Below are 13,624 nucleotides of genomic sequence, written 5' to 3'. Positions count from 1 at the left end.
TCACTGCTATAGTTTAATAGGAGTTCCAAATTAAGTGTCACTGAGGAAACTGTTCTTTCCCTCTATGGTGGCCGGTGGCTGTGACTGTTGGTGAACAATCAAGAAGGACAAAACAAGCTTCGGGCTCACAGGATAATCCCCCGGCAGCAGATTCTTGACTAGTCCTTCACCACAACAGAGACAGGATTTGACCTACAAAGGCAATTTCCTTCCGAGTTATGACAAAACAGCCATCTGCTCAATACATGTGCTTCTAGGAAGTTACTCTCCTGCCGGAAGAGAACACGGCAGTAAGGAGAATGTGCAGGCCAACTTGCCACTATGCTGGCTCACAGTTTTACACAATATTCTTAGAATATTATTTCATCCATGGGAGAGTATTCATTCTGGTTTCATTTCAAAACGAGCTTCGAGGGAACTCTAGGGCTATCCCCACATGACAAAGTCTCCCAGCTTGTGGAAGGACTGGAAGTAGTTTTGTTTCGAGACTCATGACCTTCACAGGTAATTGAGACCCCTGGAGGCTCTGCTGACCATCACAGACGTGCTTGCCCCAGGGAGCCCAAGCAGGCGGTAGGTCATGCATTCAGCGGCAGCTAACGACCACTGCTTGAAGCAGGGCAACCAAGAGGCCACAGCCAACCAAGCAGAAAGCTTCACTGACATGGTGGCAGTCTGGAGGCCACGCAGATGTAATTACACTACCTTGAAGTCATGCTGTCACTGTTGGCTGCCATTTAATATTGGAAGGAAGAAGAAAAGGGCCCCCTGTCTTAATGTCATTGAAGAGGAACTCCCCATGGCTCATTTCATTCACCAGTGTGCTTGTGCCACTTCCCAGGAATAAAGTCACCTCTAGGAAAGTCACAATCCCTGCAGGCACTGTGGCTACACTATCCCACACCAAAAATTGTCACCTAACAAGCAATTTCCCACAGTGAGTAACTTGGCATATGGAAACTCGTGTGTGGACTGAAAAGGCTGGGTAAACATAAAGTGATATGACACAATGACACTTTTTCTGATGTGTTTGCATATAGAAGATTAACAATTCTTGAAAATCGATTCCTGTCTCAAAAGGCAATTAATTTCACATCTGTGTTCACTGCAGCATTACTCACAACAGCCAAGAGGCAAAAGCAACCTAAATGTCTATTGAGGGATGAGTGGATAAAGAAAATGTAGTATATATACAGACAGTATTTTTCAGATTAAAAAAAAGAAAGAAATCCCGTCATTTGCTATGATATGGCTGAACTGTGAGGAAATTATACTAAGTGAAATAAGCCAGTCACAAATTTCAAATACTGTGTGATTCCACTTTCTAAAGTAGTCCAATTCACAGAAACAGAAGCAGAATGGCGACGGTGAAGGTCTAAGATGAGGGAGAAATGGAGAGTTGTTTAATGGCTATAGTTTCAGTTTTGCAAGATGAAGAAGTTCTGAAGATCAGTTGTACAACAATGTATAATGAAAACAAATGTACCACATACTCAAAAATGGCCAAGATGGTCTATTTTTCCTATTTATTTGGCCATCATTAATTAAAAAAAAAAAAAAAAAAAAAAGACAACGAATTTGAGAAACAAAAGAGGACACTTGAAATAAATAGACTCAAGAAGGACCCCAGGGGTGCCTGGGTGGCTCAGTGGGTTAAGGCCTCTGCTTTCCGCTCAGGTCGTGATCCCAGGGTCCTGGGATTGAGCCCCACATCGGGTTCTCTGCTCGGTGGGGAGCCTGCTTCCCTCTCTCTCTTTGCCTACTTGTGATCTCTGTCAAATAAATAAATAAATAAATAAAATCAATCTTTAAAAAAAAAGGGGGGGGACCCCAGATGAAGAAATTTGGGCTTTGGCTAAGGAAGCTTCCGTAGTCTTTAAGAAATAAACATTGGCACTTAAAAAAACAAAACAAGGGGCACCTGGGTGGCTCAGTGGGTTGAAGCCTCTGCCTTCGGCTTGGGTCATGATCCTAGAGTCCTGGGATTGAGCCCCGAATCAGGCTCTCTGCTCAGCAAGGAGCCTTCTTCCTCCTCTCTCTCTGCCTACTTGTGATCTCTGTCTGTCAAGTAAATAAATACCCCCCACCCCCCGCCAAAAATCTTAAAAAAAAAAAAAAAAAAAAAAGACACCAGGGGCACCTGGCTGGCTCAGTCAGTACAAAACGAGACTCCCTATCTTTTTTTTTTTTTTTTTTAAGATTTTTTAATTTGTTTATTTGACAGAGATCACAAGTAGGCAGAGAGGGAGGCAGAGAGAGAGGAGGAAGCAGGCTCCCCACTGAGCAGGAAGCCCGATTTGCGGGGCTCAATCCTAGGACCCTGGGATCATGACCCGAGCCAAAGGCAGAGGCCTCAACCCACTGAGCCACCCAGGCACCCCAAAACGAGTCTCTTGGTATCATGGTTGTAAGTTCATGCCCCATGTTGGGTATAGAGATGACTGAAAAATAAAATCTTTTTTTTTTTTAAAGATTTTATTTATTTATTTGACAGAGAACACAAGTAGGCAGAGAGGCAGGCAGAGAGAGAGGAGGAAGCAGGCCCCCTGCCGAGCAGAGAGCCCGACGCGGGGCTCGATCCCAGGACCCTGAGATCATGACCCGAGCCGAAGGCAGTAGCTTTAACCCACTGAGCCACCCAGGTGCCCTGAAAAATAAAATCTTTAAAACAAAACAAAATCAACAAAATCCCCCCTCCATTATTAAGTCAACATATGTCCATTGTGCAAAATATACATCATGAGCAGCCTTTAAGCTATGAAATATTCTTCTACACTATGAGAAACTAGGAACAAATTTGCAAGACCTTCACAAAGTAACTATAAAAGGAAGATCTTATGCCTCAAATATAAATGTAAATGTGGCCTATGCTTTGTTCTTTTGGATACAAGGCAAATCACATATATGAAAAACACAAACATTTCCTTTGTAATTGGTTTTACTGAGATAAAAACAGTTCTTCTTACAAAATCACATCAAAGGACAGAAGAAAGTAAAATATTATGGACTTTCCCCTAATTGTTAGCTCTAACAAATTCCCCTCCCTCACCCTTAACTGATTATATTCGAATAGAAGGCTTATGATGTTTACAATATAAGTTACAGAATCCCTAAAAAATATTTATGATTAGTCCCTTTTTACTAACCTTCTGTTTCTAAGATTATTAAAACACACGCACACAATCACAAAGATTTTCTAACAGTTCTATTTCTTCAATATGAGGGTTAGCGATGTTTTTTAATATTTCCCAAAGCAGGAAAAAAAGGGGCTGTTTTATTTTTCTTTAGAACAAGTTCCTGCCAGATTTTGCACACTGCAGTTCTCTGGCGATGTGACGGGAACACAGGCCCACCCACAGGCACTAATTTTGCTCTTTACCCTTCCCAAGCAGCCTTTATGACACATGCTGTCTGCGCTCCATTTCATGGAATTCAAGAGGCCCAGTTAAACGGCAGGCCTCGTGGGGCTAGAGCAAGGGCAGGCAACCCTTCTCTTTCACTGGATGGGTACAAGGCACATGTGTTTAAAAGAAAACCACAAAAAAACCCAAACCCAGGCTGGACATCTCCAATGCGAAAAATCTTTGCAACGGCATGAATGAACACTGAAAACTGAAAGTCATCTCTTGGGTTGAAATCTGCAAAGACATAGTATCTTGTTGCAGTTTCTTGCATAGGACGTAGCTAACTCCCCTCGTGCTGCTCCTAGAGTGTGAGGCAAGGAAGGTAGAGTTGTCATGTAAGCCAAATGCTCTTTCAGGAAGGGCTGAAGTGCCAGTCTGGTTCTCAAGCATTCACTTCTCTATGGTGATTATTAATTACAAAGAAATGTCGGCGATTAAGAATCTGACTGGGAAGGGGCATGGCTTCCATAATTGTCCCACTTATACCCTAAAGACAATCTGAGCACAGATGTCACTGCAAACAAGTCATCAGCAAATTTATACCTGGAAGAATGCTCGGGACTAAGTTCATGCTGGTTTGATAAGAAAGTGGTCATTCACCCCATTTATGCGTCCTTAAGAGTGGGGGTTATGTCCTAAGAAGGCTGCTCTGTGCTTGTCTCTGGCATTTTTGAGCTACAACAAGAAAGCTGTTATTTCCAGATAATGACGTAAGATCTACCTACAAGTGCTATTAATCCCACCCACTATGTAGGCAGGATGTCCTCCCTATAACCTCAGGCATAGGGAGGACAGTTTAACTGCAGAACAGTGGGAAGTAGACAAAAGGAAATGGCCAGGCCCAGCTCTCCCCTTGGGGGCTACAGTTACCGCCAGTCATCCACAGATCATCCACCCGTATAGCACGAAAACATTATAAACTCACGAAACAGATGTCTCTAAATACAAGTAACTTTTTAAAATGCTGATTATCTATAGCGATTTTATTTATGTATTTATGTATTTTTAGTAATCTCTACAGCCAACATGGGGCTCAAACTCATGTCACTGATATTAAGGGTCCCCTGGCTCTTCTGACTGAGCCAGCCAGGTACCCCAATCTATGGTGATTTTAAATAAACAATGTTTTTATTAACTGGTTCCTGAGTTCAGTATAGCTTTGAGTCATTAAAGTATAATTTTAATAGATGCTGAAGTGGGCAGGGGTCTTCAACTCTCAAAGATAAGGAAAAAATGTCCTTGATGTATACTAATCTGCTCCAATAAAATCTCCTCAATGCTCTAAGTTTTGAGGATTCAAATGCTCTCCCTGACTGCCACTCTCCTCAAGGAAGGAAGAAAACAAACAAACAAACAAATAAATAAGTGCTACATAAATCCTTCATCTGAGGTTGTCAGTCCACTTGGCTCCAAAAACATGGCCTCCAAAACTATCAAAGGTATTTTTTTAGTAGGGCAGTTCTTTCTCGATAGCCATCCAAGAAGTGTTAGATTCTGAACAACCAAGAGGGAATAGCTAAAAGGTGCTTCTACACAGAGCAATTAGTGGCTCCAGATTATAGACTCCAGTAAATCTATGAATAAAAGAAAACCCGGGAGGAATCTACCGCCAATAACGATGAATCCCCACTGAAGAGGGAATGAGAGCAAGAACAGGGCTGGGCCCACATAACAAGCATTTTTTAAGTTACCACCATCCAGCACATAGCTCTGAACACAGGCTGCATCTCACTCAATACCTACTGATCACTTCCAAGTTGAACAATACGATATCCTTGGTACTGGCCATGGCTCTGTATTCCTTTTCCCTCAAAAGGGAAAAAGGAATCTGAAAACCATGTGGTCACTCTGGACCAACAGTGCATGGTGCTCAACAGCACAGGGGCCTCCGAGAGCCTCCAAGAGCAGCGGCCACAAGCCTAGGGGTGACTGTCATTGCCAAATCACAGTCATCAAGGAGCTCTGAGTGGGTAACGAAACCAAAGCTGAACGAAATCTACACTGCCCTAAAACGATCTGGACAGGACTTGAGTCTCAACCACACAGAGCACAGGGAAAGCAAGACTTTTTCACTGAGGATGCCAATTCATCGAGAATTTTAGACCAAATGTTTTTATACACCTGCCTGTTAACCACTTTCTGGAGGTATTAAGGGGAAAAATGATAAAGTGGAACCTAAGATTCCAGTGAAATCAGAGCAAATGAGCTATTCTGTCTTCAATTCATATCTTTAGGTCCCATGATTTTTCTGGTAACTTTTGACCAAGTGAAACTTGAACCAATGGTGCCCACCAAACCAGCAAGAGAACCTCATCTACTAGAGAATCACAAATTCAGCCTTTAGTTCAAGCCAACATTTTTAAAGTAGCCTTTCTTCTACAACTTAAAAAAAAAAAAAAAAAGTTAATGAGAAGGAATAAAAAGGCTTACTTTGAATCTGAAGTATTTTTTAATACCACCAAATGCTATTATTAAATATGCACTATATAAGCATGTATATACATACACATATAAAAATAAGCACTACAGATGTGGGCAGGAAAATTCTTAGCAAAACCCCCACATATTTCAAATACTGTTCTTCTTCATTATTGTCCTCTACCATAATTAGCATGTTACAGCATAACAGGTGGCTTTCATTTATAGAATGCAAAATTAATGAAATTTGGAGATGGTCCTGTCTTCAAAAACAAACTGGCCATTCTAAAAAAAGTGTACCTCTTAATCTACAGAAGAGAAACAAAACAAACTCTCTTCATGCTGGCTTTCCCTATTATCTGAATTTCTGAATGTATTTAAATAGGTAAATTTAATACACTTACGCACAGTTAGAATACACGTCCCTCAAAGAAAACAAGTCATTATTATGGGCTTTATAAGAAAGGGGAAGAGAAACAAAGACCGCCTACATTTCCAGCTCGGTAAGCCTAGATCTGTTTAATGCTTTCTGAGTGATAACAGCATTTACCCGCATCGATGGACTGTTCCACAAATGTTCAGTCTTAGGCAAATTTGTGGGTAGTTGTGTTATAGGTCTCGACCCATTCTGGACAGACAGACTAGAAAAGCATAAATAGTACTACTATAAACTAACTATAGCATCTGTCCCTAACAAGTAGGACACAAGAAGTATTTTTAAAAAATATGAGGAGACACCGAATGGACTGTCAACACAAAGAGGAATGTTTAATATACTCAAATAAACAAGATCTGTGCCTTCACGAGTCAGGCATTGTTTAAATTTAGTGAGTGAAGAAAGAGAGGTCAGACAGGCGACACAGCTTCTCAATTATGCAGAACAATCCTTCAGATCATGTGAAAGCTATAATTAAATGTTGTTACTAACCCCCCACTACCCTTTCTCCCACCTAGAAAAGTTAATGCATGAATTTAGTATGAGCAAATTATGATTTGCAAAAATTAGACACAGTCACTCAGTACAGGGATAAAGCTTTCTTGCATTAAGCTGTGTATCTTGGGGGTAAGAAAAATCACAATATTGAAAATAAATCCAATTGTTACTATTAGACTGTATCTGTTAGCTCACCTCTGCTTGCTCTTTCTTTTCTTTCATTCATTCATTCATTTATTAAAGTTTTGAGCTACCCACCCAAAAGAAACACCACCTCTGCAAAAGCTGTTTCCTAGGCAGCCTTTTAAACTCAGGGCTTAATAAAAAGGATGAATTTACCTGAATACCTAAGGAGAAATCTGTTTGCAGAGAGGGAGAGGAGTGGACAAGACCTCTGTCCTTCCAAGGAACAGTGGTAACCTATCTGTCCTTGCATGTGAGCACAGGCACACACACACTTCAGTGTTCAGTGCCTTCCAGTTAGAATACTTTTGTTTCCTCCTTTAAAAAACTGTCACATTATCAGAAAGGTTAGGCAGAAGAGAACAAGGAGAAAATAACAGTAAGCACATACCTGCTGGGTGATGCCATTTCCTCTACATTGTGGAGCCCGAGTGCTGGGTATTAGCATTATTGCTACTATAAAGCTTCCGATAAAAATGGATGGTCTCTTGCGGACCTGAGAACCAGCTGGCTGCTTGAAGAGTGGTTCCCCCCATATATGATTCAGTCTCCTTGACAAATATACTGCATCGTATTGGATGAGTCATCGGAGGGTTAGTCCGCATTTTATAGGCCTGTTGTGTCATTACTCACATTCAACATCCTGCTTCTCAAAAGTGGAAGTTGGAAGCCTGACAGCTGACAGATGTCTTTTCCAATTAAAATATTGTTTAAAAAAAAAAATTCCTGTAAGTTCTGATTATCAATCATTGATGATACTACGAAATGCCCAGGAAGCAAATGGCATAGCTCGATACCTGAGATTCCAAGCCAGGAACCACAAGTGCAAATTGCTTACCCGCCCGCATCTCCAATCCCAATAACCTGGTTCAGAGTTGAAAGCAAGGACCACCCCCTACTCCCGGCCACAAACTCTTTTAAGAAATCAGTGAATCAGTATAGGCACGGATGCTGTCGATTCTTATGTTTTAAGGGAACCTAGCTGCAGGAGCTTTGTAAAAACTACACATCAAAATTTGGGTCCTGGTTAATTCTGTCAAGTAGGAGAGTGGCACTGTACTCAGAAAATGTCTACTCAGAGAAAGTATGTTAGGGATGAAATGATGTGCTGCTAGTGGGGATCTGTTATGAATATTTTACCAAAGGTGGGGGGAGGGTAAGGAAATGTGGTAAAATCTTGATCACTGCTGCATCTGTGTGGTAAGTAATATGGGGATTAGCTGTATTAGTCTCTCTTCCTTTGAGTATCTAAAGATTTTAATGATAAAATGTTTTTAAAAAATTTAAAAAAAAATTTTTTTTCCCCAGTCTCTACAGTCTAGTTTGTACCCGAACAAGGCACTTTTCTAGTTAGGTATGGGCTTATCATATGTGCACACAGTGCAACCCAGTCACCATGGGTGTGGGAGCTTCCAGCTTGAAGGTATGACACGTGTCCAAAGGCCACCATGAGGGCTGCATCCACCCAGTGAACAAAGGCCTCATCCTCTCTCCTCCCAAGACTATCTGGTGGTGTTCTTCGTGTTTCCTTTGCGGACACAGGCCCCAGCCTCATTTGTGAGCTCAATGTTGACATTATAAGGGAGAGGTTACTATTTCCAGCTTCTTTATATGGTTTTGGAAACACTCCATGAGAGGTTACATAAGTCACATCCATAGTCCCCTTACACCAATACATCTCTTTGTAAGGTGGCAGTGTTTGCTCGACTCACTTAACCATCTGAGGGAAGAAGAGAGCTTTGATTTCATGCCTGGAAAAAACCCAGATATGGAAGCTCCAATGTATGTTAAACAAAACCACTACTGAAACTAGATGTTGTTGAAAAAAATCGTCCTTGTTGATATGTTCTGAAAGTGTGACAAGTCACTGCAGGACACTTAAAGTACAGATATTCTATGAAAACCTGGGACCTCTGGACTGCTCCCTTTCTTTCCGAAACTAAAGGACGGGAGGGTCTGTGAGCAGGTCAAGGCTCCCACTTCAGCTAGCAGTCAAGGCCAATCCTCAAAGAACACTGCCCAAGCAGACTGAAAGCATGCAGCAAATGGTTGTTACAGTCCCCACACAATGTCAAAAGAGAGCCTCAAGAATCCAAACTGGTCAGGACTGTGTGTGGGCCTGAGCTGAAGCCTTCTATGGTTCTGACAAGTTCTTTCCTCATAAAGACTGCTAACTATAGGCTTATCAAAATGTCCCCTTGCAACTTAAGGAAAACCTTTCACACACTTGCAAAGCAATGATTTGCCTTAATGCAACAGGCAGAAATGGGGGGAATCATAAATTTCTAGTCTTATCTGAGTTTCTCCAAGTATCTTTAAGAAATAAGTATAAAGTTCATTAAAGAATGTGTAACTCAAATTTAATTAAAAATATAAAAGTAGGGGCGCCTGGGTGGCTCAGTGGGTTAAAGCCTCTGCTTTCAGCTCAGGTCATGATCCCAGGGTCCTGGAATGGAGCCCCGCATGGGGCTCTCTAGAGGCTCGGCAGTGAGTCTGCTTCCTCCCTCTCTCTCTCTGCCTGCCTCTCAGCCTACTTGTGATCTCTGTCAAATAAATAAATAAAATCTTAAAAAAATATATATATATATATATATATAAAATAAATAAAAGTAGAGGTGCTTGGGTGGCTCAGTTGGTTAAGCATCTGCTTTCAGCTCAGGTCAAGATCCCAGGGTCCTGGGATTGAGTTCCGCATCAGGCTCCTTGCTCAGCAGGGAGCCTTCTTCTCCCTCTCTCTCTCTCCTTGCAGCTCCCCCTGCTTGTGCTCTCTTTCTCTGACAAGTAAATAAATAAAATTTAAAAAAACATATAAAAGTAATGGCAGCAATACACACACAGAGAATGAGAATATGGAAATTATGGTAAAATGTTAACAAATGGGGAACTGGATATAGAAGAATCCTTCAGAGGCACTTGGGTGGCTCAGTCAGACTCCTGGTTTTGACTCAGGTCATGATCTCAGGGTTGTGAGATCAAGCCCTGTGTTGGGCTCCACGCTCAGCACAGTCTGCTCAAGATTCTCTCCCTCTCCCTCTGCCCCTCCCCATGCATGCACTTGTGCATCCTCTCTCTCTCTCTCTCTCTCTCATAAATAAATAAATAAATAAATAAATAAAATCTTAAAACAAAAAACTTTCCCATCTAGTAGAGGTAACAAATTAAAAAAGAGTCCTTCACGTTATTCTTACAACTTATCAATGACAATGAAATACTTAAAGATAAACACACAAAACAAAGAAAACACATACCCCCCCCTTTTTAAAAGATCTGTTTCAGAGTTAGTGACCACCATAGTTGTTGCGGCTGTCACCTCACCCATTAAAAAATAAATAAATAAATAAATCTTGGACCATAAAGGAAATTTACCAAAATGCCAACATTAGGTAAGGACTCTGGGTTAAGATTAAGGATTCTCTTTATAAACAATTTTATAAGACGATCCCAAAACAAAACAACCAAACAAACATTTTGGGAAACTATATCCTCGAGAATACTGTTTGTTTAGTCTTGCATTTCATAAGTTTATCTGACCACAGGAACCCCCTCCCCCATTACCATCCCTACAAGCCGAAGAAAGCATTTTGGGAAACACTGATGTAGGAGGGATATGAATTTTCCCCCTGATCTTTACTCTTTAGCTTCCTTCAGAACACACCTTACTTACTGTAACAACAAAAGGCATCCAAACCTGATTTCCGCCGTCTTTAATGAACATTTCTACTAGGTAGAAAAGAAATGACCACCACTGCTCAGCAAGCAACTTGAGGCACGTGCTATCCAGTCTCCCCTGACCACCTCAGACCAGCACACCATCGGGGGCAACTGAGGAGCCTGTATAGTGTATGTGTGTGTCGGGAGGGTAGGGGGAGGTTAACAGCTCATGCCAGAGCCAGTTTTGTATCAAACGGCCCTGGGTGAAGCCATCCCAAGAATAGTAGCTTGCTCCAGGCCCAGCTCTACCTCCACATTTTCGGAGCACTAGCTCTAGGAACCTGGGAGCCGGCCTGGATGCCTCTGGCCTGAGAGCCCCGGGCCTTTATATACTCAGCTCCCACACTCCTTGGGTATTTAAGAAGCAGAATATTGCTTTCATTTATTACAACTTGTTTATGGACTCGTTTTAAATTTCTGCCACGTATTAATCTGTGTAAGAGTTTTTAACAATAATTTGTTTGCATGTCTTGGGCTTTTTAAGGGGCATGGGGAGAGGCTAAAGTCCAAATACTGGCTAATGTCGAGCTCTAAAAGCAAATGTGGATATTGATGATGTAATCTACAGGCTGTACTGTGCAGCGGTAAAAGAGCATGAAACTGGAAGTCAAGCAGTCTTGGTTCAAAATCCAGCCTGGCTCTTCTTCTCTAAGCCTCTGCTCCTTTATCAGTAAAATGGGTATAATATTAATAACTTCACAGAATTGTTCTGAATGGGATAAATGGGATCACTCCTAACACGTGCTTAGTAGTGTGGGGCCTGGCCACATACAGAGCGCTCATTAATTTATGCCAACGACAATGGTGAAGATCTTTCTAAGTCTTACAAATTCAGGTTGGCAGGGGTGGGCAAATTCTGGCCCTCCACAAAACGCTGGTCTGTTTATGTATCGTCCGGGGCTGCTTTATGGCCACAAAGGCAAAGCTGAGCAGTTGTGACAGAAACCCCATGATCCCCAGAGCCAAAAATATTTACTAACTAGACCTTAAAAGAAAAAGTTTGCCAACCCCTGGTGATCAACCATTTAGTGGCTAAAGAATCGGGTCTTTCCCCTCAAGAAGTTTCGGTCGTTGGTCCTTTATTCTATTTAATGTCTCAATTTAGAAACCAAACACACGGGTGTTCTTAACGGTGACTTGGCCCGCGAGCGCTGGAGCTCACGCTTTCCATACACCGCCCAACACACCACAGTGCTCTGTCTCTCATGGCCGGCCTTTCCACCTCCACTCTTCCTGACCAGCCCACTCATAGAGGAAGACCTCCCTATTTCAGATGTGTGTGTGATGTGCGTGAGCCCACAGCCATGCCTCCCCCCGCCCCAGTCACATCTGTGCATTATGTCGAAACCACATGTGTCCCCAGAGCTTGAAGCAAGAGGTGAAAGATGATCTGGAAGAGGCATTCAGGAAACCGAGCAAACAGAAATGAAGGATGCTTTCAAGAGGGCTGGACAGCCATGGGCGGTATTACTACAACTTGAGGGGCCTTTGGAAACCAGGGCTGCTGTAACATCATCACTGCGGACAAGAGTCTAGTAGAGACTGAGGGCACCGCAGAAAAATGAAGAACATGTCTCAGATGCAGGTCCCAAGGCACGTCCCTGCATCCAATCGCGCTGCCTGTTTTCTTTGGCAAGAAAGCTTGTTTATTTGGGGGAAAAATGAACCCATTGCATTAATGGATAATGCAGGTGAAGGGAGTCCTGGGACTGGTCTCTGGGAGAGGAAATTTGAACAAAAGGAACCATTCTAACTGCCTTCAGTTAGCTCTCTTATTAAAAAAAAAAAAGTCCTAGCCAGCTGTTTGGATAGAGATTAAATCTTAAGGTGGACTTAGATACACAGCCTTTCTGGTGGCCACTTGCTGCCTTACTGGCAAATATCAACACTTTTGCAAGGTCTATCCAATAGAAAATTGCATGTGTTAAATGCCAATACGGATGCTAAGGGCTAGGCCTGTTCAAGAAACAGAAGCGGGGGGCGCCTGGGTGGCTCAGCGGGTTAAAGCCTCTGCCTTCGGCTCAGGTCATGATCCCAGGGTCCTGGGATCGAGCCCCGCATCGGGCTCTCTGCTCAGCAGGGAGCCTGCTTCCTCTCTCTCTCTCTCTGCCTGCCTCTCTGCCTACTTGTAATCTCTGTCTGTCAAATAAATAAATAAAGTCTTAAAAAAAAAAAAAAAGAAACAGAAGGGGGAGGCAGATGATTTCTACAGTTACCTACTGGGAGCAGGATTTCAGAGACGTACACAAAATGACAAGTTGCACTTGAGACCAAGCCAGTTTTCAGCCATGTTCTGTAAAGTGTAACTGGCTGGCACGGGGTAAAATAAGGCACTTTCCAAAGCTCACAGTTATTTTGGGGATGTTCAGCTTGGTCAGAGCCAGAAAGACCTGCACTGATTACATGCACGTGAGCTATTACACTTAGCTGATTTTTTTCTTTTTTGAGAGAGAGAGAAAAAGAGTGTGCACACATGTACGTGCAAGAGTGGAGGCCAGGGGTGGGGACAGAGGGAGAGAGAGAAAATCTTAAGCAGACTCCCCGCTAAGCACGGAGCCCACTGCTGTTAACTCTGAGATCACCACCTGAGCCAAAATCAAGAGTTGGATGCTTAACTAACTGAGCTACCCAGGCACCCCAGATTTTTTTTTTTTAAATAAAAGATAATAAACGCTATGATATGAGGACCTTTCAGGCCTAGGCTGGTGGATTTGGCAAGATTTCTTTAAGGAAAGGTTAAGGGAATGGACATTCACCCAGTGCCCACTTGGTGTGGGGCATTCCCTATGGTTAAACCAACACACCCACAAATTTTGTGCCTGGTCTGTATCGAGTAAAAACAAGGGGCTGGGGGCACCTGGGTAGCTCAGGGGGTTAAAGCCTCTGCCTTTGGCTCAGGTCATGATCCCAGGGTCCTGGGATCGAGCCCCACATCGGGCTCTCTGCTCAGTGGGGAGCCTGCTTCCTCCTCTCT

The 13,624-nt window shown here is 42.6% G+C and overlaps 1 protein-coding gene across 3 annotated transcripts in view; it reads right to left on the bottom strand.

The window, feature by feature from the left end:
* The window catches only part of SPRED2 (sprouty related EVH1 domain containing 2), a 118,879-nt gene that overhangs the window by 43,648 nt on the left and 61,607 nt on the right, over positions 1–13,624 (bottom strand). Inside the window, exon 1 of one of the 3 annotated variants that reach the window (XM_047745008.1) lies at positions 7,331–7,444. The exons of the other annotated variants lie outside the window; for them this stretch is intronic. Within the exon in view, the coding sequence (XP_047600964.1) occupies positions 7,331–7,347 (17 nt within the window). The 5' untranslated portion in view covers positions 7,348–7,444. Of the gene's footprint in view, positions 1–7,330; positions 7,445–13,624 lie in introns of those variants that run through there. 3 annotated transcript variants of the gene reach the window in all.

This window comes from Lutra lutra, chromosome 9 (genome assembly GCF_902655055.1).
Source record: "Lutra lutra chromosome 9, mLutLut1.2, whole genome shotgun sequence".
NCBI classification, from domain to species: Eukaryota; Metazoa; Chordata; class Mammalia; order Carnivora; family Mustelidae; genus Lutra; species Lutra lutra.
This window is presented reverse-complemented; position numbering and strand designations above follow the sequence as displayed.